We start from the raw sequence: 26,005 nt of genomic DNA, 5'->3' as shown, positions 1-26,005 counted from the left end.
TTTTTTTAATGAAGGACCCCTTCATACTTGAACATGTAAAGAACCGAATTATAATCACAACCACATCTTTAACTGGAGTACAGTATGTTTTATGTCTCATAAATTAAAAATTACCACGCTCCCTTCTAGCTGCATTGGCACATAAATGACACTAGATGGCGGTGTTAGCTTGGCTGACTCAAAGCAATGAAGCTCTTACTTATCTTTGTGTGAATGGTCATTGTCCCATTATTTCAGGGGATGTGACATGATGGGATAACAAATTATAGCACACTCTTGTCAAAACTGAAAACATAAAAAGCTAAATGCCACTCTAAAAAAAATAGAAAAACTGAATAAGATATTTTAGTTATTTCCCCTTTTGCTGACTATTATATTATATTATTATAGCCTATCATTTATTTATGACAAAATAACCCTCCACATTCAGTAGTTTCCCGCATACTCGTTTGAATTATTCAGGAGGTACTTACATTGTTGTAATCACTGCTGAAATTCAGATTAATACACTGGAGTTAAATCATCCAAACGCGCATTAAAATAAATGCCTATTTGATCCCACCTCGAGCCTGGATTCTTGAGCATTACCCTTGATTTACTACATTTCCCACACTGCATTGCTGCGCAGCCGCTACTTGTCACTGCTGTCGCTCTCTGCCTGTGGGTGCCCGCGGTGAATTGGTCCAGCATCCCTGCGCAGGCAGTGGGGCAAATGTAGGCTAGATGTAAAAACAAAATTATATATATATAATTTGAAAATATGTAATCGTGGGATAAGTTTTTCGGCGTTGGCAGTTTGCGATGAGGGAAGGGGAATATGGCAGATTGGATTTTGTGTTGCGCCTCTGTGGAGCACGGACCGTTATATTGAGAGAAATAATGCGGAATATTTCCCCCTGTAGGTGTTAACGCAGAAAATACAAAATGAAGAAGCAATTCAATCGGATGCGACAGCTCGCCAACCAAACGGTGGGAAGGTAAGTAAACCCTTTTGCGTGCGCTATTCTCGCCGGGCCAAGTCAAAGGGAAGAGAACACCCCTGCATGGCCCCAATACGATGTGAATCATATCCATGCAAATATGATTTCTGCTATATGTTATCAGGCTGAATATATGGAATAGAAAATGTTAAGTGCAATCGTATTAATTCATTGGAACAAAAAAAGCACCCCGTGTTTTAAACGCCTTTGGTGCTCCTATGCGTAATGTCTATTGGAGGAGGCTACCGCATAGGCAGCGTGTAGGCGCATTGCCCCAGTACAACCTGCCCACGGAAACACATTCAATATAGACACTCGCTGTATCACACAGAGACGACCCCCCCTTCATCTTTAAGAGCAGGTATCACCCCCTGGAGTATATGACAAACATGCAATTGTGAAGTTATGGTGTGATTGAATTTACCTCCTGTCAAAGAAACCTGTCAATAGGTGAACGTGATGCAGACGGATGCGGTGTGGGCTGCGACGTGAGGGAAAATGGGAAAAGGCGCAAGGTTTTCATTACGCAGTAATATCAGCTGTGAGGAGGGAAGCACCTCCTAGGCGTGGGTTATCAAGTACGTGAATTCCTGAAGGTCGTGTTCTGTTATCACCTCTTTTAAAGAAGATGTTTTATCATGCCACTATAGTTCCCCAAAAACTAGATCCAAAACTAAATAAGAGCTTGATGTGGGAGGATTTCCCACCCCTCTTCTCTCAGTCCTCCATGTCCTGCACTTGCCCTGCCTCTGGGTGGTTTTTGAAATCCCTTCCCACCTTCAGAAATAGATGCTTTGTGACCTTTCATGCAGGTCCTTTGGGTTTATCACTCATCCCCCAACCCTGCTTGTACACCTGACAGTGAGGCAGAGCAGCTTGTCAAGCAGCGTTGGGCCAGGAGGTGTTCTCTGCTTAGTACAGAGGAGGGGGTAGGATTAGGGCTAGGAGGTGTGGGTCATTATTATTACACAGCTGTGTGAGTGACATGCACTCAGAAAGGAGGGGACACACCTTGCGGGCTCTGTTTGTGCTATCATTGTCCGTTAGCCCCTCGGTTCAGGCAGCTTTTTCTAGCTCCAGTCTTTTTATAATCGCTTCTGTGTGACTCATTAGTGTGTGTATGTGTGGGAGTGTGATTCTGGAAATGCGTGTGGGCCTTTATATGTGCAGAGAAGATATGACAGTTCTTCCCTGTATGTGTGTGTGTGTGTGCATGCATTCTTACAGCCTTATTTGAATGCATGCCCCACATGTAGTGCATGCTGGTGCTGTTGTGATATTCATCTCACACTGTTTTTCTGAAGCTGTCAAGTCTTAAGAGCAGCAACAACCTGCCAGTACCCTTAGAGCCATAATGAGGACCAGAATTCTTTCTGAACAAACCCTGGACTCTGCAAATGGTACCACATCCAGTGACTGCAGCTCTCAAACCTTCAAATCAAAAAAGCAGAAATCCACAGCTATCCACTGTCCATTGCCTCAATTTTAAGGAGATCTTCTGTGACATGATATTTGATTTGAGCTTCACATCAGGCCAGGAGGTAACAGGTGTGACTCTGGTGACCTTGAGCTGTGTCATATGGGGAGAGATGGAAAGAAAGAAATAGCCACAAGTTGTACCATATCTAGAAACCTGGGGCCAGATTTACAAGTAAAATGTCCATGATTGAAGCACATAATCATGGTATCTCAGCATGCTTTTGGCAGGTCACTTTTTCCTTTATTGATTGAGCTAAAGAGGTGTTGCGTTGATGTATTGTTCATGCATGCGGCCAATTTCCTTATGTTAACATCCTAACCATGAAGGATGATAATAGAACCACCCAGAGAGAAGAAATGTTAGGATCCATGTGTCCTTGCACACACATGTCTTGGCGCATTAGTGCAGGTTCAGCGGGTGGGGTCAGACAAATGTGTGTATGTGCAGATTAATGAGGCATCTTAATGTAAACATTCATGCACACCAAACATTCCCATCATGCTTCAGTTCAATTCATCTTCCTGTCTTCCTGACTTCACACTTGAGGCTCTTCTCTGCACAGAGTATCAACCATTTGAACCGTCTGAACGCACTGCATGGAGTGTAATGGTGATATTTTGAGCAGTACAAATGTTACCCTGACAGAAATAAAGGAGCAAGTCTGTTGATTGATGATTTCATTGATCATAGTTTTGCTCCATCTTGTACTCACTGAGGCTTTAGATGTACTATTCTGTTGACTCAAGCTTTGCATATCTATTAGAATGAGGTTTCTTTGTTGGTTTGACCTTCCTGAACCTCAGCAGTCTTACTGGAGCCGTTAATACCGCTGACCGGTCCTCAGCCTCTTCAAACCAACTCAACAAATCCACAAGAAGCAAACCAGTCATGCTGGGAACTCTATGACTTTCATAACAAGAATCAGCATGTGTCTTCATTAAGAGATAATGAGTAAGCTGTTATAACCTCTTCGTGGTGTGTCTTATCAAGTCTGAAATAGCGACTTTTCATGTGTCTTTATATGTGATGGAGATTGAAGGTCTTTTTCAGTGGGGGGTTGGCGATCAGGTGTGCTGTGTCAGCACACCGAAGCTGCTGCTGCTGCTGCTGCTACTGCTGCTGATGCCGCTTGCCTGGGTGTGATCCATGTCACGTGATCGCCGGCTTGACCAATCACCTCTGTTGGAGCAAGACTTCACCCTGGAAGATGTGCAGCCATGCATACTCTACAGCTAAAAGACATGTTATGGTGCAGTGGGAAAGACAAAGGGATGCAAAAAAAAAGCCTTATTGCTTAACTCAAGTAATAATTTGTGGTAGTTAGCCTTAATTAACGGCTCAGTGATTTGCAAACTCTCTCCGTTATGTTCAAATCCATTTACAAGTTTTTGCCCTCATTGTAATATTTTTGATGCCCTCATACAAACCAAACAAGCCAGGAAAAAATACTTTACTTCAGCCAGCTCCCTCCCTCCATTTCTCTTGACCTATTTCTCTATTCCCCACTTACTGCCCTATCTAGGTCTAGGACAGCCTGGCAAAAGACTCCATGATACAAGTGTGTAGGACTATGTCACCGATTTCACACATGTAAAAAGGCAGAAAAAGCCTTTTTTTTTCCATTTTATACTTGAAAAGAACACCACTGTCTCTAACTCTAACCTCCTGACAAATTGCCTCTCGCCTCCCGCCCGCCTTCACACTCTGCACCACTCACCTGGGTGATGTTCACCAATAGCGCTAGTCTATGGTAATAGCATTCTTCCTGCGTATGCCTTCGGGGTAGACTTTAGCTCACCACTTCACAATGCAATTACCAGAAAATGGCACCCATTTGTGGGCTGTCAGATGAGTTGTGGATGCTTTCTCTCTCCCGCATTGTCTCGCTCTTACTCGCTTTCTCTTTCTCGTCTCCGTGACACAGTAGATGAATGCGTTACCGATGAGCATGCACGCTGGCCCTTTAAACATATGACAAAAAATACAATGTTAATAGAAAGAATTTAGCAGTGGAACATGTAAACATTGTGACACATGTCTGTGAGAAGTTTGCATGTTTTGTACGTTTAAGTGCTTGTACTTGCGCTCATGTTGACTAAAGGACAAGAGAGAAAAGATTATGCATGAATCACGGACATAATCTTGTAAACAAATTTCTACTAGCATAGAAAATGCCTGTTTTTACATTCAGTACAACATTAGCACATGTGCCCCTCTTGGTGAGAATGTGACTCCGAAAGAACATATGGTAGCTGACAGGTAACATGAGATGTAGGAGGCAACCCTGTTAAATATGAATGCAGCATCTTCTCTCTGCAGGTGAGGACAGTCATGCTGGAGATCTCAGAGCAAGTGGCCTTCACAGAGCAGCTGATTCACTGCTCTTCTAGGTTCACTTGTTTATCACATTATTAAATCTTGACCGGACAGTACATTCTCGGTGCGTTATTTAACAAGTCAAGGATTTTTTGGGGTAGTTTTAAGGCAGAAGTCCAGTACATCAGCCATTTCTCGTTTTAAGGATTGTGTATCTTTGTTTAACTGTGATTGTATAGAGCCATTCAGCGCTCGTCGTCAGAGGTCCATGTTGATAACCCCGTCAGTGCCTCTCAGAGACAGCATACTACAGGGTAGAGTTAGTGAGAAGGAGCCTTTGTCAAAGGGACATTTTGGCCATCAAAAGAGAGATGATGTAATATCGGACAGAAGCGTTGTTTCTCCTTTTCCATGTCGCTGATTCCCTCAAAAGACTTTTAAAGAGCCCCTGCACTTTGTGGCCCACTATAAACTTATATGTAAGGAACAACACGGCACACAAACACGCTTCAGGCACGGCTGCTCAGTCAGACTCTCATTTGCACTTTGATTGACTTTTTGTTCATATTGAGCTGATGCATATTAAAGTGAGATCGATCACAACTGGGATGTATCACGGGGTGTCAGGGTTGACCCAGTCTGTTGCTTATGATTTCATCTTCAACAGGAAGTGACTGAAATGCAGCATTCAGGAACAAGACAAGGTCTAAAGAGGATTTAATGAAACACATAAGGCTTGTTTTTGTAACATAATATCACATCAACCCTCTAGCTCAATAACTTTTTATCATTAGGTTAAATGTATGTATATTAGGTTGAATTGGCTTTGCAATAAACTTTGGATTATGGAGGTAGAAATATGTTTGTTCCACATAAATAGAAATAATATAAAGTAGCGTTATATAAAGCTAGTGCTGTAAAAATAAAAATAAAAATAGTACATTTACAGTCGTGTAAAACTCCCAGTTCCTGCACATTCAGTTAGCTACAGCACTGGATTATTCAGAGTAATAATAGCTGTAAGCGAGAGTGGCATTGTTGTTAGAAATAACCAAGTTCTCCCGAGGAGACGGGCGACTCCCTATCAATGTGCCCGCTTCCTTCCATTCAGGAATGCCAATAGGCTCAAAACAGGAAGCACTAATGCACTAATAACAATTTCCTGTTTTGTTTACCTCTATTCTTCATGTTAAAATGTCGCTCTTTAAACAATCAAAGATGATTACCCTCCCCTCTTTTCCGTACAGTAGATGTAAAATCATTTGTTTGCTTTCGTTGCCCAGAAACGCTCATTTGGTATTAGCTGTTTCATTCATTCGTCTGGCTTTTCCAACCCACACGTTACATTTCTTTTAAGAGCGATGGCTTGTGACAATTCTTTTATTTATGCCCTCGGTGGAAACAAAGCACAACATTGATCCTTGTTGCCCAATTCTGCTTCAATGCCTACTTCATGTTCCCTACTAGACATTTGGCATCATTTAGGAATAGCGTAAAAAAACAAAACACAGTTAAGTCACAGAGCTGAGTGCTTCTTGTGGAGATTATTCACCATGAATAAAGTTATTAGAGATATCTCATTGGTTGTGTTTCTAGTGAAACGCTACTGAAAGCTGCAGGCTCCCGCTCTCTCTCTTTCTCTCTCCCCTCTTTGGACATGTGTATGTTTTTGTGTGTGTGCACGTGCACGCCTGTGTGCATGCGTGTGTACCCTCCTCTCACAGTTATTCTTGCATACTTAACAGAACTGTGACCTAGTTTGCTGGACAACTACAGTAAGTGGGTTTTTCTGTTTTAGTAACCTTGTATCCCATCGGTCCCTCCGCCTTGTCATTTGGGAGGAAACCGAGTGTGGGCCCCTAGATGCTTTTGCACGGGAAAGGTCTGGAGGAGAGGAAAAAAAAAGCATTAAAGATTGGGAAATATTCACAGAGCATCTCTAGCATGAAAACTGCTGTGTTTTTGTGTGTTGCTGACTGTGGATCTCACGCCAGTGCTCCAGGCCTTGTGGTGCCCTGCTGAGGCCCAGGGCCACTATTCTGCTCCACTACTCTCCCCCATGCAGCACAGGACTTCTAGCACAGCTCTTGCAGGCCTCCAAGAGTAAGCACTTTTGTTAGACAGGCCAGCAGCAGTGTGAGCAAAACCAGAGCGTGACTACTTTTCTGGCTGTTCTCTTTGACCTGTGGACTGAATGTGCTACAGCTGACGGTTGGCTAGCTACCAAGTCAATATGTTCAAGGCCATGGAAGTCATTTTATTCACATTTTGATTACGTGGACATGGATTATTCATGCTCTCATAAGCCATGCAGAGTGCTGGAGGGCTGAGCATGAGGGTTTCTAACATTAACATATCTCAAGATAGAAATATTTATTATGTAGGACATATTTGTATGGAATGTGCGGCTGAAGCGGTCAGCTGGGTATGCGGCGCACACATGTTACTTCCAACTTTATGGAATTACAATGACTTGGAATGTCTAAGGTCCCTGGGAAAATATCCACGATAAATTAAATTTCTCTTTGGCCAGCTGTAAATACAAAAGCCCAGATGTCCTCAACAGATTCAGACCCTGTTACTTATCAGGACTTTGGTAATGGTGGTGAGGTTTAAGCCTGTAAGTTTAAGGTCTGGCACTTGATCTGTCCATGTTAATATTGTCTCAGCTAATTTGTCTCTAGTTTCTGCGGTCGTCCGTGTTTGCACTGCACTGATTTCGGGCAGTTTTTATACAAATATTTTGCATGTTTTTTGGGGCTTCTCGCTTGACAAATGTATTTATAGATTCGTGTGCACGTGTGAGTGTGAGTGTGAGTGTGTGCGTGTTTGTATTGAGTCATCAGCGGCACCAGGTAAAGGAATGCCTGCGAAGTGGCAGATGGTTGGCATAAACCTGGCAAAGTCTCTCTCTCCCTCCATGCGCACACCGCCCACATGGCTGCCAACTCTCCCACGTGTTTACTTTCCTCCCAGGACTCGTTGTGCACACTATTTGCTGAGACGAATTTCTCTCCTCACCTCTAAAATCTCCTGCGAGATAGCTTTACATCAGGTTCAAGCAACTCCCCTAACCCCCTGTACTCTAGGCTATGCAACGCTACTCTGTCTCCTTGTCCTCACAGGCTCGGGTATGCACGATGCTGCTTTCCTAAGAGGAAATACCACTATCTGAAAACAAACAAGCTCAAAGAACAAGACGCTCTGGTGTCTTTGAAGATAGGCTCCAATGTGTTTGAAGTCTAGGTCATAATGGCCACATCACCAATTGTGGTCAGGGATAGGTCAGGGTGTTTAAATTGTCATTCCCTCCCGTCGAACAGAAAATGCAATTAACTAATTGTGATTTTTAGCCACCCTTTCAGTTCACGCCGAGTCAAACCTTCAGGAAAAACACTCATACAAACACAAAGAGAGATAGGAATAATAGCATGCTCCCCCCACGATTAAAACTTTCTAGCATATGCAGCTGTCATATTGTCGAGGAAGTTTGATGGTTTGGTATATCAGTACAGCTCAGACTCAGACAGCCAGGCCGGAGAGAGCCTCACAGGTTGTCCACTTATCTCTGCCAAACATCACTTAACAGACTAGCTTCTCTGCATCCCTGTCACTGCCGGAGCTCCCGTCCCATCTGTGCTGGTTGGGCCCCCTATTAGAGTCCCTCAGCTGCCAGATTCTGTCAAGAAATATCTCAACCAGTCAATCCGAGGCCAGATAGACAGTGGCAAGCTCGCAACTGCATTGCAGACCTCCAGGCTACACGCTCAGTATGGAATACATGAGACACTGTGGTCCGCAAGGTCTTTTATAGAACATGGAGTTTTTGAGATTTTTTAGAGGCTGTTAGAGTGTCGCAGCTCCAAACTGAGCCAAGCTTCAGTGTTCTGCTTGGGTTATTTTTGTCCCCCTTTGTCATGTAATCAGCAATCTGCGATCACACTCCTTACAGATCATGCCAGAAATCTCTCGCTCATTTCAATATTTTCTCTCTCCCACATGCACAAACACATTTCCTGTATTTCTCCTCTTCGATCAGTGAGCAGAGCGGTTTTTCTAAGAGGCTGAGTGTGATTAGATCCACCGGTACATGGTTTGACCCAGTTCCCATGGCTCTATGCTCGCATCTTGGCACTGAGACCAGAGGATGCTCATAAGTGACATCATTAAAGCTTGTTGGTGACAATGTATTGAACATGTACACGACACAACTACATGTCAACATTTAACAGGCGTCAAACATGAAGAGAGAATTATATCTATGATGAATTTCTGTCTGGCTGCAGAATAATCATAATAGAGCACAAACCAAGGTCTTTTTTCATTCTCTTGGTCAACAGTGAGATAAATTCCCATTTTTGTTTTTATATGAATGATACAAAAAAAAACTATTATTCACAATTGGCATTGGCATGGTTGGAGTACAATAGGCGGAAGAGGTTGTGCAGACAGGAAGGGGAAGTGCCGAGAGAGTATGTGCACCACTGGGCGGTTGCTGGGGGTCTCCAGGTCTGGTTTTGACTCATTTTAGGAGATCAGACTGTCAGCCCTTTCTTTTCTTTTTTTTTAGCAGGAAGTACATGTTATCCTCTATTCTGATTAGTCCTGATAGGTCCTGGATTGTTGCTCAAAGGAAACGCAACATACATTTTATATATAACATACTATGTGATCCTAGGAGACTGTCTGTCTACTTTATCTATTTATGAAAGATTAAAGGCACGTTGAGCTCTGTTGCTGATAAAGAACATCTGTCTTAAAAATACAAGCTGTCTGAACTGAGTTGACACTGAGTATTTATGATATCCAGTGGTTTGCACTTTTCTGAGCTTATGGCTCATTCAATACTCCGGATGAGTAGTTTTATCTGCTTCAGTAGCAGTACAGTCCTGCCCTTTCCTTGAGTCTTTGGCTAAGTCCCCAGTCTGCTGGATTCACAGTGGGATGTGATGCTCCTCAGTGGGAACTGGCATATTTGAATCAGTGGCCTTTGGTCGCTGCCATCCTGCCTGTTACACTCATGCTGGTATTAGAACACTCCAGCGAGTTTCCAGCATGAACTGTGATAATTAATATGTTGATCCTGTGTATTGTCTAAGACTCAGAGAGAAAGCCACACAAACACACGTACTCATGCATGCACACGAACACCCACACATGCTCCAAAAGGGACAGGTGGATGATTTATGTGCATCCAGACAGCTGGGACACAACTTTGAAACATTTTGGAAAAAGACATTTGGATGCATGTCATCTTCATCTTATAAAAGGGTGTTATTATAAGATGGGCTTAATTAGTTAACTCAACTTCTGTGGCATTAATGAAATAAAAATCTTTTACTTTACAGTGCAAAAGCTGCAGGAAAGCGGGAAAGCGGGAAAGCGACCTGTTCGTGTTTGTCTCCCCTGGATATTATAACTGTTTTACGTTTTTATCTTTACAGGGCAGAAAAAACAGAGGTGTTAAGCGAGGACCTTCTACAGGTGAGTTGTGGTTTAAGAGTGTGCATGCATTGTATGTGTGTGTGTGTGTGTGTGTGTGTGTGTGTGTGTGGTGTGTGTGTGTGTGTGTCGGCACTGAGGGTGATCGCAACACCTGCAAACCAGGTGCATGATTGGTCTCTTAGCAGTTAGTCCCATCATTGTTCCCACCACACAACAGGATTATGATGGCTATCTTTGAACACAAGGTGTCATCACAGGTTTAAAGAGTAGTTCTCCCTTCTTGGGTTCTTTTATTTGAACAAGTAAATCGGTAAAAAAGACAGATGTTGCAGGAAAGTTTTAATTTCTTTATTCCTTTGATCATCGCTCAACCTCTTATCATTTTCATTATCCAGTATTTTTTTTCTGAACAAATTTTATCAGCTGTTAAGGCCTATCACAACCTGGCACATCTCAAAATCAATCTGCCAATCTGTTCTATAAAAACAGTAGCAGTGTTTGGTCTGTGGTAAAAAAACATGGCCGTCTGTGTACAAGGTGTGCCGTGAGTTTCCTGATGTGTATGTGTGTGTGTGTGTTCTTTCAGGTGGAAAAGCGTCTGGACCTGGTCAAGCAGGTGACACACAGCACTCACAAGAAGCTGACTGCCTGCCTGCAGGGTCAGCAGGGGACTGATATGGAGAAAAGATCTGTCAAGTCGCCTTCTGTGAGTACCTGCGTCCATCGTTCATGCAGCGATGCAACATTACTCATAATGTTGTATGACTCTTACAGAAACTCTAGTAATATTACATTTCTCTACTAACAGAAAAAACTACCGCTCATGATCCTGGCACAATGTATGGTAGAAGGGGCTGCAGTGTTGGGGGACGATTCTTTACTGGGGTAAGTCACTGTAGTTCACACACTGCCCTAGTATACATACACACACACACACTTACAGAGTCATCTTTAATTATTGATTTGGCTATTGAATTCTTCCCTGTCCTCATTACCCTTGTCTGCATTTTAATTATGTTTGATTGCCTGTGACTTTGGCTGTCACCAAACAGGAAGATGCTGAAGATGTGTGGAGAGACAGAAGAGAAGTTGGCCCAGGAGCTCATCCAGTTTGAGTTCCAGATAGAGAGAGATGTGGTGGAGCCTCTATATGTGCTTGCTGAGGTGAGCCAGCATTGCTGTTACTTAAGGCATCAATTAGGACATAACACCGTTCTAAAATGAATAAAAGAGCTGCACTCTTTACAAGAAGAATATCCATTAAAAGTTCTGCACTATAACCACTTAATTTTCTTATGCAGGTGGACATTCCCAACATCCAGAAACAGAGGAAGCACCTAGCTAAACTTGTCTTGGACATGGACTCCGCTCGGACAAGGTGAAGCAACCTCCACATTTAAGAACTGCTGCTGTTGTTCATTTATTTTTAAAATAAAGGCTCGGGTTTTAAATGTCTGTGCATTACATATCCAATGAGGTGGCCTATTTTTTATTTTTTTTGACTTTGTGACCACAGATATCAGCAGTCGTCCAAGTCATCCAGTCACCCGAGCACACTGCAGCCCGGCGCAAAGTCCGAGTCCCTCAGAGAGGAGATGGAGGAGGCAGCCAATCGGATGGAGATATGTAGGGTGAGTTACCAATCAGAGCCGCTAGAATATTATTCCCTCCTCCACCTCTTTCGCCCTGCATTTGATTTATATCCCTTATGTATCTATCAGACACAAATGGACCGCAATGTCAGGATGATATTACAGTTTTATGTAGGTGAGATCATCTCTTATGGGATGGTGGCTCTCTACTTTCTGTTTCAGGATCAGCTGTCAGCAGATATGTACAGTTTCGTGGCCAAAGAAATAGACTATGCAAACTACTTCCAGACAGTAAGTACAATTTATCATTAAAGTTCTAATTCAAGTGGGACAAAACAGTACATATTGCATTTTTATTTCATTTCTACACACGAAATAGTTATTTTCCCATAAACATATGATCTAATAAATTCATTATGTGATACACTCTCTCCCTCTGTAGCTGATAGAAACGCAGGCAGAATATCACAGGAAGTCATTAGAGATTCTTCACAGTATCCTGCCCCAGATTAAAGCTCACCAAGGTGAGTCTTACACTGTGTCTGCGTGTATGTAGCGATCTGCTCCAATTATGCACCCGAAGCAATATCTAGATGAGGAGTAATGGAGTTAATAGCCCTGACGTGTCACATAACAATCTCGTTAAGATATAATTATCCACTTTCATATGTAAGCAATGACTTCTTTACAAGTGCTAAACCAAACAGATTGCTTAAACACACATTGTAATGATAAATAAATCACATAAAGGTTATAAATCATGTCTCTAAACGTATATACATTAGTCTGAAGTCATCCAGGGTATGCAGCTCAGGTGTGTAGGTTTGTTTGTGTGTGTGTATGTGTGATTCAAGCTGCTGTTTTGTTTTGCAGAGGCGTGGGTGGAGAAGCCATCATTTGGCAAGTCTCTGGAGGAACACCTGAATATTAGTGGCAGAGAGATTGCCTTTCCCATCGAAGCTTGTGTCACCATGCTGTTAGAGTGCGGCATGCAAGAGGAGGTAGAGAGCACGCACACACATTGAGATACGCATCACTTAAGCGTTTTTAATGTAGACTGATGCGCATAGTTTGGTTTACACCATGGAAGACACATCTAGTGCTTAAACTGATCAGTAAAACCAATCACACTCACACTCCAGCAGACACATATGTGTGCAGATACACACAGATGAAAACGTTTGCCACGTATGTGCCAATATCATTTCGAAAAATACAACAGGCATCTTATTTATTCAGTATAACTGACAAAATGTGACTTTATCTTACCTTGTCTGACTGGAAGGAGCTAAATTTGCTCTTATCTTCTTGACCTTTAAATCAAAATTAGATTAAAATGTGGAAGGAGAGGACATGGAGAGGATAAGCAGCGGCATCACTGCAACTGAAACAGCTTTGTTTGTGGGTTTTTAATGATGAGTAATATGAACAGCACTTTGACTGCGAGGTTATGGTTACTAATCACCTTTACAATGGCTTTTGTGTTAATTAGACCAATTAGTCTAATCCTATACTCTATAAAATGTTACACCTACATGGTTTGTAGTTAATGGACTAAAACATGTAAAACCACAAGTATGATGCTGTGTTTTTTATCATCAACTGATGTCAAGTACACCACGATAGAAGCTATTACTTTTGTACAGCTTTATGTTAGATCTGGTAATTACACATGATTATGTGTTTCCTGTGTGTGTGGGCTGCAGGGCCTCTTCAGAGTGGCTCCGTCAGCCTCCAAGCTAAAGAAGCTGAAAGCATCCCTGGACTGTGGAGTTCTGGATGTGCAGGAATACTCCTCTGATCCACACGCCATCGCAGGTGAACTACACCCACGCAGATGCCTTGTTCAAAGCCCATTTCCATAACAACAACCCCTACACTCATGTCATTATAAGTCAGGGGGAAAAAAAGGCAAAATACATTTATGATAAAGGCCAAGGTTTTAAACAACTGCAACAGGATTTTATGACATGGAAAGGTCATCCGTACTCCAAGAAAGTTTGTAGGTGGATTTTGCACCTACAGTAGTTGGCAGAAAATGTAGTTCTTCATGGTGAGCGTAATATCATCACTGAGCAGTCTGTCCTCAGTGCTCTTTTCCTGAAGCCTTTTTGTTTGTTGCTGTCCATTTCACACATTAGCATGAAATCTATGTTGAGCAATCTGAATCTGGCAGCTCGGTTAGCTGCGAGGGCCTGCTTGAGGGGAGTGGAGATATGGGGCACGGCCTCGACAGTGCTCTGAAGGAGAGAAAACAACCCTCTCCTCCTCTAAATAATCTAACCAGTCCCTGTTTTTCTAACCCAAAGGCGCTCTGAAATCATACCTCCGTGAGCTCCCTGAGCCACTGATGACCACTGAACTTTATGATGAATGGATTCAGGCCTCCAAGTGAGTTGCTGTTTTATTATTAAGAGCATTTTCTTGAATTATGTCATTGGTCACAATGAAAAACTGAAAATAGTCCAAAGTTTTTATTCCGGGGGTCTGAACTGCCAAAATGAAAAATGGTGACATTTATTAAGAAGTGGAGCAACTGTATACCGTAATGATTTTTTATTTCCCCAGCATTCAAGATATGGACAAGAGACTACAAGCATTAATGGCTGCGTGTGAAAAACTCCCCACAGACAACCTGAACAATTTCAGGTCAGTCGCTTTCCCTGATTTTCTGTCTCATCATTTGGACAGGTTCCCGTATGGCCTCAGTACTATAAAAGGAAAGAAAAGCATTGTAAGTTTGTAAGGTGACATTTAACTGGCCCTCCAAGCTCTCAATAGAACTACCCGAAATGAAAACAACTGTGCCAATGATCCAGATTAACCAAAACTAGGCCCTGACAACATCATCCAATTGAAAAAAAAAAAAAATAGTACCATCAGTTTCATCCCTGCAGTTTCAGTCTGACCAGCGCCACCCACAGGCAAGAGAAGTAACAACTTAAGCACAAACATTCATACATCACAAACTACAGCTATAATGATCTAACTGAATAGCTCCGTCTTGTGCAGCATCTGCAAACTGCTCATGAAAGAGTACATTTGGAAATCAGTTATAAAGTGTGGAAAATAGCAATTACTTGTGACAATCATTAGCATGTCTGATAAGAAAGAATAATTATGGTATAAATTGGTTTTAATTACATTTTTTATTGAAATCCTGCAGATATTTAATCAAATTCTTAGCCAAGTTAAGCGAGTACCAAGACGCAAACAAGATGACTCCTGGTAACATGGCGATTGTTCTCGGCCCTAACTTGCTTTGGACACACACAGAACCGTATGTATTTAATATTACATATTATATATACATACAATGTATACCATAAGGATTATACTGTAGTTGAGTTGCTTCTCTTCTTTGCAGGAACATAACAGAGATGATGACCACCATGTCCCTGCAGATTGTTGGCATCATTGAGCCCATTATCCAGCATGCTGATTGGTTCTTCCCTGGAGGTGGGGATCATATACTTTGTATGTAATATTGTTGTCAGGATGGGCACCATATCGACCTTGACTGATCTTAAGTCATTGTAATTGTGCAACAGGATTTTTTTAAAAAATACTGTAGGTTAAGATACACAATTTTCAGTCAAAGCAGTTTTGAAATTAGACATATTTTCAGAGTGAAGCACTTACATATAACTTATTTTAGATACTTGACTTACTTACTATATACTGTGATATATAACAACATCAGAAGAAGTCTTATGGTTGTTATTTTCCCCCCTTTTGCTCAGCCCAATATGAATATGGTGATAACTTACGATCCTATCACTGACCTTTGTCTCCTCCAGCGTTACAATAAAAACAACTCTTACACTAAAACACAGTCCACAGTCCACAGTCATACAACAAACCAGCTGCAACGCAACAAAAACAAGAAGCATAATGTATTGCTTAAGAGTGCTGGAAACATCATGATATGTGCATGTTCGAAACCGCAGCATCATGTAACACCTACCGTAACTTAGGACAGCATTTCATGCTGTGTTTGCTGTCTCATCATTTGCTATAATGGATCGTTTCCTGTTTGCACAAGTCTAAAAAAAGGTTTTTCTAGTTGTATTGAGAATTTAATGAATAATATTTTGTTACTTAGTTGAGTGAAAAAACATGCAACCAAGCAGATAGTTTGAAAATAAATGCAACCATTATATTTTTGGATGCAGGAATACAGTTTTATATCAGGATTTTATCAGTTTTAGGTAGATAACTATAACTCCTTTACACCACTGCATACTATAACATCAGTACACTGTATGCTGATGGTTTGTCCACTCCTCCCTCAGAGATTGAATTCAACTTGACAGGCAGCTATGGCAGCCCGATCCACACCAACCACAACTCCAACTACAGCTCCATGCCCTCACCGGACATGGACCAATCTGAGCGCAGGCAGCAGCACGACCAGAGCCGACGCCCACTGAGCGTCGCCACTGACAACATGATGCTGGAGTTTTACAAGAAGGATGGGTATGAAGCCAAGTGCATCCTTCTGCTGCCCACCTCTCACTCTCTCACTCTCTTTATCTCTCCTCCCACCCACGCCTCCTCTCAGGCATCTGATCTTTAATTCTCATATTTGAGGCAACACATGCACATTAAAAATCCATCACCATGGTGGAGTATTTGCATTTCTGTAATCTAAACTCCAGTCAACTAGATACGCCACAGAGACACGAGGATTGTACTGCATATATATCACCTGTCAATAATTCAGGCACGTACAACAATGCCTATTATCAGCATTCATCAGGAAGGAAGAAAGAGCTGAAAACTAGTCTCATTTGAATACATGGGGGTGAAATTAATGAGTGGCATTGTCTCTATGGCAACAGATATCTGATGGAGGGCTGCTGGTTTTTTTTTTTTTTTCTCAGGAAATATTTCTCTAAGGCTAGCTTCCATTCCTCCCACATCCAGCTCCTCCTTCACAGTCTGGCCAGCGTGTCACCTGGCCTGAGTCATTCATCCAGCCGGTGGAAAAACACTGGCAGAATTAGAAACTGATGCCCCTACCCAAATTAAGGAAAAGACTATAATACACATAAATCTTTGCATCCCTTAATTGGGAGCTATCAATATAGAGTAGAAAATAGCGTTTATCTATTTAGAGTAATTAGCAGCTTAGGGAAAAGCATCTGCTCTGTCTGTGTGCTTGTATGTTTGTGTGTTTAATTAGAAAACAAAACAAGCTTTTAATTGCTCAGTAGATAAGTGCAGACTGGTTATGTGGCCAGGCAGCCTCTCACCTCTAGAACATAACATCTGCTCCTCCCTATCACTGTGGATTTCATCTCTTCATCATATACTGAGTGTCTGTGATTGCGAACCATGTCTGCATCACCTCTGAACTCATATCCCTTCTGCCTCTCTTCCCCCTCTACTAACGCAGCATTAGGAAGATACAAAGGTATGCCTTTTCCACCACTTCTTTCTTCACTACCCGGACTCACCTCTTTCCTCATCATCATATATGACTCTGTATGTGTGTTTGTCTCCAGTATGGGCGTCCGGGTTATGGATACTTCCTGGGTGTCTCGTAAGGGTTCAGCCACGCTGGCACGCAAGGCCTCCTCCACCCCTCCAGGCATGCAAGGCCCTGGCTCTCCCGCAGACACTCTAATTCCCGAACAGCCCGGAGAGCTCGCCATTTCCCCATCCGCGACACCGCCACCTGCAGAAAGAGTTTGGTAAGTCCCGGTGGAGACACCCTCTTTCTCACGCATCCACTCCTGTTTATTTTTAATGCCATCGCCATCATCATCATCACCATCATTAACTTTCTGAGCTCTGAGTGAACAAGATCCTTGGCTGTGTTCGTCATACTTCTGTTTTTTTTGTCTGACATCTCCTTGTTATTTTTAGTGTTTGTCTGTCAACACCTTCTTGTCTCTCTCTGTTATTAATATGGTTTCTCACTCTTCATAACTTCTTCAGTTCCCCCTGTGGTTTGTCAGGTTGATGTCACTGTGTATACAATTTTTAAAAGGATAATGACATTTTTTTAACTCTAACTCTGAAGGATTTTTGTCCAAATACTGTATGGAAGTTTTGTTTCTGTACATGACACTAAGCTTCATTCTGCAAGTCTTTTGCAAGCATGCTAATATTTCCAATATCCCATTGTTGTGGCTTGGCTTTCTAGGCTTTGGTTGTGAATTATTCCCTTTTCTGTTGACACTCAGAACTGATTGTTTAGTATGATTATCATAGTTAAACACATAAATAATCACCTCATGGTCGCTGGCTCTGCCTGTGTGGCAGACATGAGATAATATGGCTTCTGGCTTGGCTGGCTTTCCCCTCCTCTCCTGTGGCTCTTTCAGCCGATGAAAGGGTTTTGTGTCTGTTTCACACTGCCCTGGGCTGCCTGCAGGACCTGCAATGCAAACAAGTCATATACTATAAGATAAGGCCAGATAGGGTTTCCATATGCAGCAGAACGGAGATATTAAGTCATCAACTCAGCTTGATAATAACGTAAGCTGCAGACCAGCACTTTGACTCCAGAGACAGATCCTCACAGCTCCATGCAGTGTGCAGACACAAGGTGACACAGAGGGAGTCCGACACACTGTATTCTTTTCCTTTGGCAGTAAAACGTTCTTTTCCTTTGCTGTTTCTTTGTGATTGTCTTTGTATTTGCACTAAGCTGAGTGTGTGCTAAGCTTGGTGCCCACCCTAAAATGCAATTCTTTTTTTTTTTCTTCTGTTTTTGGCTACGGACCAACTAACACACTAACACCCTAACCATCAAAACAGCTTATCCTACATCGCTCCAATGCGTCTCCCTGTTCAATCACTAGAGCTGTTTCTTTTGTGCTGTCTATTCTCTTAATATCTACAGCTCAGACAACGTGTCGCCCAATCGGCCGGACACCTCTCATGCCCACCCACCCCCAGGGGAGGACCGGCCACCCCCCCCTTACCCTATCTCCTCGTGCCATGCTGCCCCCCACCACTTCTATCCCAAACCCCCACCCTGCGCGCCCCGTGGCACCGGGTCCAGAGTCCCAGCCCCCCGCCTCACCCCCGCCCCCGCTGCGCTGGTCTGGCTTCTCTCCCCCTGCCCCGCCCCCTTCCTCCTCTTCCTCCTCCTCCTCCTCGTCGCTTGACATCAATTCGAACCCCAAACCCAGCTGTCTGCACTTCCCCAAGCACAGCCCGCCTGGTGACATGTCGCATGCTCCCCCACCAGACACTAATGCTTCACCACTCTACATCAAAACTCCCTTGGTACTAACCCGCCATGACCAGTCCCTTGGCAACCCCCCTAGCCTCCCTTCGTCCGCCCCCCCGCCCCCGCCGTGGGCTGCCTGTCCATGTGTCCGAGAGAGAGGACCCCCCAGGCTGACTAGGTAAATACAACACACCCATGGCCACTATGGATGCATCACAGAGTGGCAGCTGTATCTCTCCTCTCCTATAGCTCGCTGGCTCATATTTTCTTTTTGCTTTTTTTTTTTTCCCTCCCCCTTCAAATTACATACCTCAGAATCTGTAACATTCAGGTTGTCCAAGGATGCCTCTCATGGGGGTTGCCTAGCAACTAAGGATGTTACTGGCTTATATAGTGCTCGGTTTCACGCTGGTATTAAGTAGACGATAAATACATGGGCAAAGCTGCATATGGCTATTAAATAGCATATGAATGTATTTATTCTACAGTTTGCACTAGTTTTTTTTACTAACCAGCAAAAGGAAAACGTGATTTTAAAGGAAGAAAAGATTTTCAGAGTTCGTAATGGAGAACCCTGTTTGCAACCCTGTTTTTGTGCTGGAAGACTACAGTATAGAATATCTTCATACAGCATAATCATCTTTCAACTAGACCCAAAGTGCTGAGTTCTTATTGAGTGACTGTGGCAGTTTCCTGACTCATCAGCCTTTGGTGTTACAACCACACAGGACAGCATGAATCATTACAGCAAATCTTTGTCAGTGATCAGAATAAGCTCGTTTTAATAAGGTTTCTTCTTGTGGTTTGGTATCTCTGTGTCTTAATATGTCTTAATTCTGAGGGACACACAGCTCAAAGGGACAGCAGGAGATTGCAGTTAATTAGATGTACCATACTTTAGCATGGAAACTTTGTGTTCTTATTAGTAAAGCGGCTATACTAGTATACTATATTTTGAGCATATCCTTATTGCAAATGTTCTTACATGTTACAGTGAGAAGAGAATATAATGAGTCTTCTGTTTTAAACACCAAGATAGTTAATGCTGATCTGTGTAAATTTATGTTGAGATTAGGTTTTATTTGAAATGTACACTAATTGATTCATCGGCCTACATATCGGCTGCATCTATGCTTACAGTACATATCTTACTGTATAACAAAAGAAAGTTACTGAATGAGTTTCTGAAGAATCCGTGCTATATTACAGTATTTTTTTTTATTTACTTATTTGTTGCTGGATAAAAAAAATTAGAAAAAACGTCTTGGTCATGAATCCATCCTGAGACTGAAATGTTGTGAGTTCAGTTCAGATCTCGACTGGACCATAATTTGAATCTTTTTTTTTTTTTTTCTTTATCACAATTTTGATTTTTTTTTTTCAGAATACACGTGTTCTGTAAAATATGTCTACAAACTTTTTTTACATTGTTTATTGAAATGTGAACACTACATGTTGAGTCATCTTTGATGCGGTTTGTGTCTAAAACGGTTGAAGCGGCTATTTGGTCTGTAAGCATTTGCTTACCCTGATGTAGCCTTGCTTGACATCATTGTCTGGGTTTTTTTTCAAAAACTTACATAACAACATAAACATAGTGAAACACTCATATGTGATGGTGATGGTGATGGTGATGGTGATGTTTTGGCACTGAGGTAATGTACATGAGGTATACTGACTGTTCTCAAACATACTGTGTCTGATACTATTCCAACACTAATGTCTGTCTGTATTTTACAGTTCATTGAAGAGTAAAGAGCTCTCCCCTGTAATTGGACACAAAGCCATCCAGGTGGCAGGTCCAACAGTTCCCCCCAGCAGTAGTCCTCAGAGCAGCAGCCAGTGTCCCCACTCCACAGAGCACAGTCCACACACCCTGCGCAAAGGTGGGCACCTCTCTCAATCTGAGTTTCTTCATCGTAAGGTTGTATTTTCATTTTCCGATAGTAATATGACTGTGTTTGTGTTTCCAGGTTCCAAGAAGTTGGCTCCTGTGCCTCCCAAGGTCCCTTACGGCCAGTCTGGCGGGATGTCCGACCAGTCCACAGGTCAGCCGTCACCGGTCAGCCTGTCCCCCACACCTCCTAGCACCCCCTCCCCTTATGGACTGGCCTGCCCTCCAGGGCAAGTGCCCCCATCCTCTCCTGGGCAGACCCCATTGGGGGCGCCTCACTCCCTTTCGTCCCCGCCCTCTCTGACCGGAACGCTCACCAAGTCGCGACCCGCCCCTAAGCCCAGGCAGAGACCCAGTCTGCCCCCTCCTCAGCCACCTACAGCCCCTCCGGGGTTCACTGGCCCAGCCATGGCCCCACTTCCCCAGCCCCTGGAGCAGGGCCTCCTGGATGGACTGTCTCCTGGGGAGAGCATGTCTACAGGTAAACACTACCCCTTGGCAACAACACCCCCGCCGCCACCACAGGTGGGGCTGCAGCGGCCCTCTCTCAGACTTGCTGTGGCTCTGTCCAATGGAGACGGTGGACGAGTGTAGGACTCTGTAGGACTTGTCACTGTAGATGCAAAAGATTTCCCCTTTACTGACTGTTCCCAAACGAATGTCTGAATGAATAAAAGTTGCCTTTTAGACACCGATGCCTGAGAATGATACAATGTAAATATCAGCATTTTTTGTGCTACTGTAGTGAGCAAATCTCCTGACTTATGTATTCATTGCTTGTGTTATGTGATGATGTTTCTGGGTAATGTGTGGAAACATCAGAGAAGCATAGCTCGTCCTGCTTGTATGGAAGTTGCCATTAGATTCATCATGTGCTCTCTGTTTATCTGTGTTACCCAGACCCTCACTTGGCAGAGGTAGGTCAGAGGCTTACACAGTTTACACCAGTCCAGTCTCGTAGCAGGCGTGGAAACCTAGCCAGACAAAACCCCACAATATATCTACAATATGATGTTCTGATGATGAGGTGTTCTGTCATTATATACCAATCATTCTGTCACTTTGTTATATTTATCATTCTCTTGTTCCCCCTGCTACTATTGTGTACTTTGCAGCTGTGTGAGGCCAGGGATTCAGTGTGGGCTAAGTGTGAGGGGGACTTTTAGGGTAAGCCAGACCGTCCCCGCCCCATGCGCTCCATCTCACTGCCTGGCCTCGTGCTGTGGCTGCCTCTGGGGTCTCCTGCAGCCTGCCAACATACCAATAGTATGTTACCAAAAGTAGCTCTAAATCAGAACGTATTACCCATTTCCTCTCAGCAAGTTGGCATTATTGACTCTTTGCATGGTGTTGTAGTTCAACCGATACTGCATGGCTTAAGGACTTCCCAGAGTGCACCACACTGCGCTCACATTGCAGACGCCGTCGCTTACCAGGGTCCATCCTAAAGCCCCCCCCTCCTTTCGTTCCCCATTCCCAGCCCTATGCCAGCAGACATCCCCCCTCCTCTAACGCGCCTGCCACCGGTATCGGGGGGCCACAGGTAACCCCCACTCTTCCTTTGGCAGGTTCATCGCTTTTTTTATAACCTCTGCTCCCTTTTACTACACTGCCACGCTCCATCTCATTCCTACACAGGAGTAGTTTCTTCTTGGACCTGCTGCGTCCAGTAAATGCAGCAGCACATTAGAAATAGAACAAATACTGTATCCGGTCCTCATGAGATTTCCATTGTTACTTTAAGCCCTCTTGGTGTCTTGGTGCCATTTTTCCACAGAGTTCCACACACATCTTGTTGCCTCTGTGTTGGTATATCTGGCCATTGTTGTAAACGTGTACAGTACTGTGTCATTGTGCAGTCATTTTGACCTGTTATTGTATTTTATCTGACAAAATATCTGTTGTTGTCGTCTCTAAAGACACAAAAAGCTGTGACAAACCACACTAGTCGCTAAGTTTCTTTCAGGTGTGACTAGCAACACACTGAAAACATCCCTGTGTAGAATGTGAAGCACATGTAATCTACTGATTATTTCAATCAGGGTAGACATCATATGCCACTTACCATGAGTTCCGACTCAAAAAGATTAATATTATTTCTGCTCTCTTCCGTTTTTTACACCTCATTATCATCATCATATGCCCTCTTCTCCTCCTACTCTTGCTCATCATCACCATTTCCACCATTCTCCTCATCACACTCACCTTTCCCACCATGCTCACCATTAGATATCTTCAATTATGAAATCCCCTCCATCAATGTCAATCTGGACAGCCTCATCGATGAGTTCAGCGGTGCCCCTTGCAGGAGGTCCTTGGCAGTGACAGACTCTCCAGAGGGGGACGCTGTGCCTGAGGAGGAACCCCAGAGCACCACTCTATGACCTATGACCCTAAGGCATCACAGCTTACCAGCACCCCTATGGCTGTACATACTCTTAACTATCGCCACCAAGGCCTGATGGAAACACACATTGGCCTCACCAATGCCCACCTGAAACCAGAACTTGAACACATCTGCTGCAGGCTGCAAAGATACTCATCTCTTACAATTGCTCGCTAGTACATAAATGTGACTACAAAAAAAAAAAAAACACCAAAATGCCATAGTGGAGGAACAGTTGCCTTTAGGAGGAAAGACTGGAATATAGATGAGTATTACATTAAAAGTTTGTTTTTTTAAACTTTTTTTTTTTTTTGCTTTGCTTCGTTCACCTTTGTTGTTTGATGCAGTGGTTTGTATTTCTGTGAGGTTTTTTTTGTTTTGTTTTGTTTTGCCTTATTAGAACATGCAATCAAATTGCAATATGATACAAGTTGTACAACTTTTGGTTAGGGAAACTCAGAGCCTGACATGGTTAGGAGCAAAGCCCATCCTCAGGGTGAATCAGAGAGACAGAGTGAGAGAGTAGTCTTATATTGCTCACAGGGTATTCAAGCTTTGTGCACATTAGGAAAACGCTGAGCCCGAGAGACAGGTTTGGCAAAAGACAGGATGAAACATTTAATGCAGTTTAATTCTTATTGTCACTCCCAGTCTTTACTTCCCCTCTTCTATCGCATATTACAACTATAGTTCATTATCTGATGTTTACCTTCATGCAGGTGAACTCACTTTAACTCACTTTATACCAGCACAGAATGAGAAGAATGTTACTGTAAATTGCATTTTTTTTTTTGTGAACTTGCATCTCTTATTCATTTTTGAAGAAAGCACCACAATGTGTTTTGCATGACAGGCCAACATGAACGAACTGCTTCGGATCAAGGGGCCCTCAGAATGGCAGTGTTTTATTTGGTGTGAGTGTTTCTGTCGTTGCTGTCCTTGGAGAGTAAATTTAGACCACTCATGTGCTGTTACAGTTTGATGATAATGGATGGATGACTACACTGCCTTTAGGTCCGTATGATTCTCTCCCTTAACCTTGTTTCAAGTGCTTCAGGTTCAGTGACCTTTGACCCCTAGTGTAAATACAAAGACTGTACATAAATTGATGTATATAAACGAGAGGAAAAGTATATGTAAAATGCATATCTTGAATATATATATATATAAAATATGTGCTGATATTTATCATGTGTAGAAAATGTAATGATTAAAAATTTGATGTTATTTTTGTCCCTGCACACAGTGAACAGGTTTACTGTCGATTCATAATGTTTAACTTTAACACCAGGTTGCAACGATGCTGCAGTAGAAATGCAGAATGTTGTTTCTGCTAGAAATCAATCGTGGTCTTTCTAATTCTGTCTCCTGAGCTTTGACTTCAAACATGCTAGAGCACCCATGAGTTGCACACCAATGCATCTTTTCTTCTTGTTCTTTTGAAAGGGTTATTTAATCAATACCTGTGTAAATAATTAGATTACTTTGAGCACGCTTGGACCATTTAAAAATGTTGTCCTAAACTTATATTGTTGGACTGATTATAGGTAAGTAAAATGATATGTGCTCATTCAATTAGAAAAAACTGACACTCCTCTAAAGTTGAAAATGTTTGTGTCCTTTGTCGTCAGACAATGAATCAGCAGTATTTCAAATTCATCAGAAAACAGATGCTGCAGTGTCGCTTTTTTAAAAAAAAATCCATACAAAATGTCTTAGGACAATAATTTTGTCAATGAAAGTGCAATTACAGTGTTAACTGATCCACCTCAGTCCAAAAAGTGGTCACTCCCCCCAAACCTACAAAAAAAAGCCATTGATTTTATTACAAAGCAATGAATTTTTTGTTTGTTTGTTTGTTTCTTTTATGTGTGAGTTTACTTCTGACAAAATGAATTTAGCTTAACCTCTCTCCAAAAGTGATTTATGGTATGCATCAGTGTGTGTTCTCAATGGACTATGTTTATGAAGATTTTGGTGATGTTGATAATTATATTGGTAGTTGTGGTGATTATACTGTATGACAACAATTGCAAGTGCCCTCACACTGGTTGTTTTTTTTTTTCTTTTTGTTTTTTTTTTCTTTTCTCTCTCTTTTTTTTGGAACGGTAGGCATAGTCAGTGTGTTTTAGAGGTTTTATTTTCTGTGCTGGATTCATACATTTATACAAGGAGGCAGGGGTATCTGTGTGTGTGTGTGTGTGTGTGTGCAGACTGAATGTGACTCACTCAGATTTCAAACAGTAGGCTACCTGATTTTGTAATAACTTACAGACAAATGAGAGCTTGTGTTTGGATGAAGGTTAATTAGCGTGTACTGTTGGCATGTATTATTATCAGTATGGGGCAGTATTACTGCAATGCTTTTGTGCGTCATAACTGGAACTTACAGCCACCTAAAAGCATGCACTCATATTCATTATAGGTGTTATTATTATGCTGCTGAAAAGACCCATCTATACCCTCCCCCAAAAACACAAGTCATGATTTCATCACATGTCTAATTTCAGCCCATAGATGAACTTAACAGCCATTTTTAAGAGCATATTCCTAAGAGCCACTTTTTGCACCAAATGGTACACTGTTTTATCAAGCGTTTTAACTACTGTAGACCAACATTTCTTCACTCACCCCACCACCAAGTATGTTGGTCTAAAGTGAAGCTCAATTTGTTTACATTTTGTGGGGGGGTTTTAAATGAGAAAAAAAGAAAATCTGAAGAA

At 42.5% G+C, this 26,005-nt stretch overlaps 1 protein-coding gene across 5 annotated transcripts; it reads left to right on the top strand.

The window, feature by feature from the left end:
- The first annotated feature begins 631 nt into the window (after window positions 1-631).
- On the top strand, window positions 632-24,970 carry arhgap44a (Rho GTPase activating protein 44a). 5 transcript variants are annotated; one of them, XM_027285785.1, is made up of 22 exons: window positions 925-977; window positions 10,221-10,260; window positions 10,808-10,927; window positions 11,030-11,106; window positions 11,274-11,385; window positions 11,523-11,599; window positions 11,738-11,852; window positions 12,036-12,104; window positions 12,256-12,337; window positions 12,687-12,814; window positions 13,520-13,631; window positions 14,123-14,204; window positions 14,382-14,462; window positions 14,980-15,093; window positions 15,181-15,272; window positions 16,109-16,292; window positions 17,215-17,232; window positions 17,324-17,512; window positions 20,743-20,888; window positions 20,976-21,377; window positions 22,012-22,063; window positions 23,126-23,257. In XM_027285785.1, the coding sequence occupies exons 1-21, from the start codon at window positions 925-927 to the stop codon at window positions 22,017-22,019; spliced, it is 2,301 nt and encodes a 766-aa protein (XP_027141586.1). In that variant the 3' UTR covers window positions 22,020-22,063; window positions 23,126-23,257. The 5 variants fall into 5 exon arrangements, with proteins under 5 accessions (XP_019116616.2, XP_027141587.1, XP_027141585.1 ...); XM_027285786.1 differs by lacking the exon at window positions 22,012-22,063 and having other exon boundaries at window positions 633-977; window positions 20,976-21,050; window positions 23,126-24,970; XM_027285783.1 differs by lacking the exon at window positions 22,012-22,063 and having other exon boundaries at window positions 634-977; window positions 23,126-24,970.
- Window positions 24,971-26,005: the final 1,035 nt, after the last annotated feature.

The sequence above is a fragment of the Larimichthys crocea genome, chromosome XII (assembly GCF_000972845.2).
Source record: "Larimichthys crocea isolate SSNF chromosome XII, L_crocea_2.0, whole genome shotgun sequence".
Lineage (NCBI taxonomy): Eukaryota > Metazoa > Chordata > Actinopteri > Sciaenidae > Larimichthys > Larimichthys crocea.
The sequence above is the reverse complement of the archived record's forward strand: the minus strand, read 5'-3'. Positions and strand labels throughout refer to the sequence as shown.

What these genes read in the sequence shown, in the direction of transcription:
- arhgap44a (XM_027285783.1), top strand. Translation starts at nt 925, where the DNA reads ATGAAGAAGCAATTCAATCGGATGCGACAGCTCGCCAACCAAACGGTG. An exon ending in TGATCCACACGCCATCGCAG is followed by an intron (nt 13,632 to 14,122) that starts GTGAACTACACC and finishes TCTAACCCAAAG; the next exon opens with GCGCTCTGAAATCATACCTC. An exon ending in GAATGGATTCAGGCCTCCAA is followed by an intron (nt 14,205 to 14,381) that starts GTGAGTTGCTGT and finishes TTATTTCCCCAG; the next exon opens with CATTCAAGATATGGACAAGA.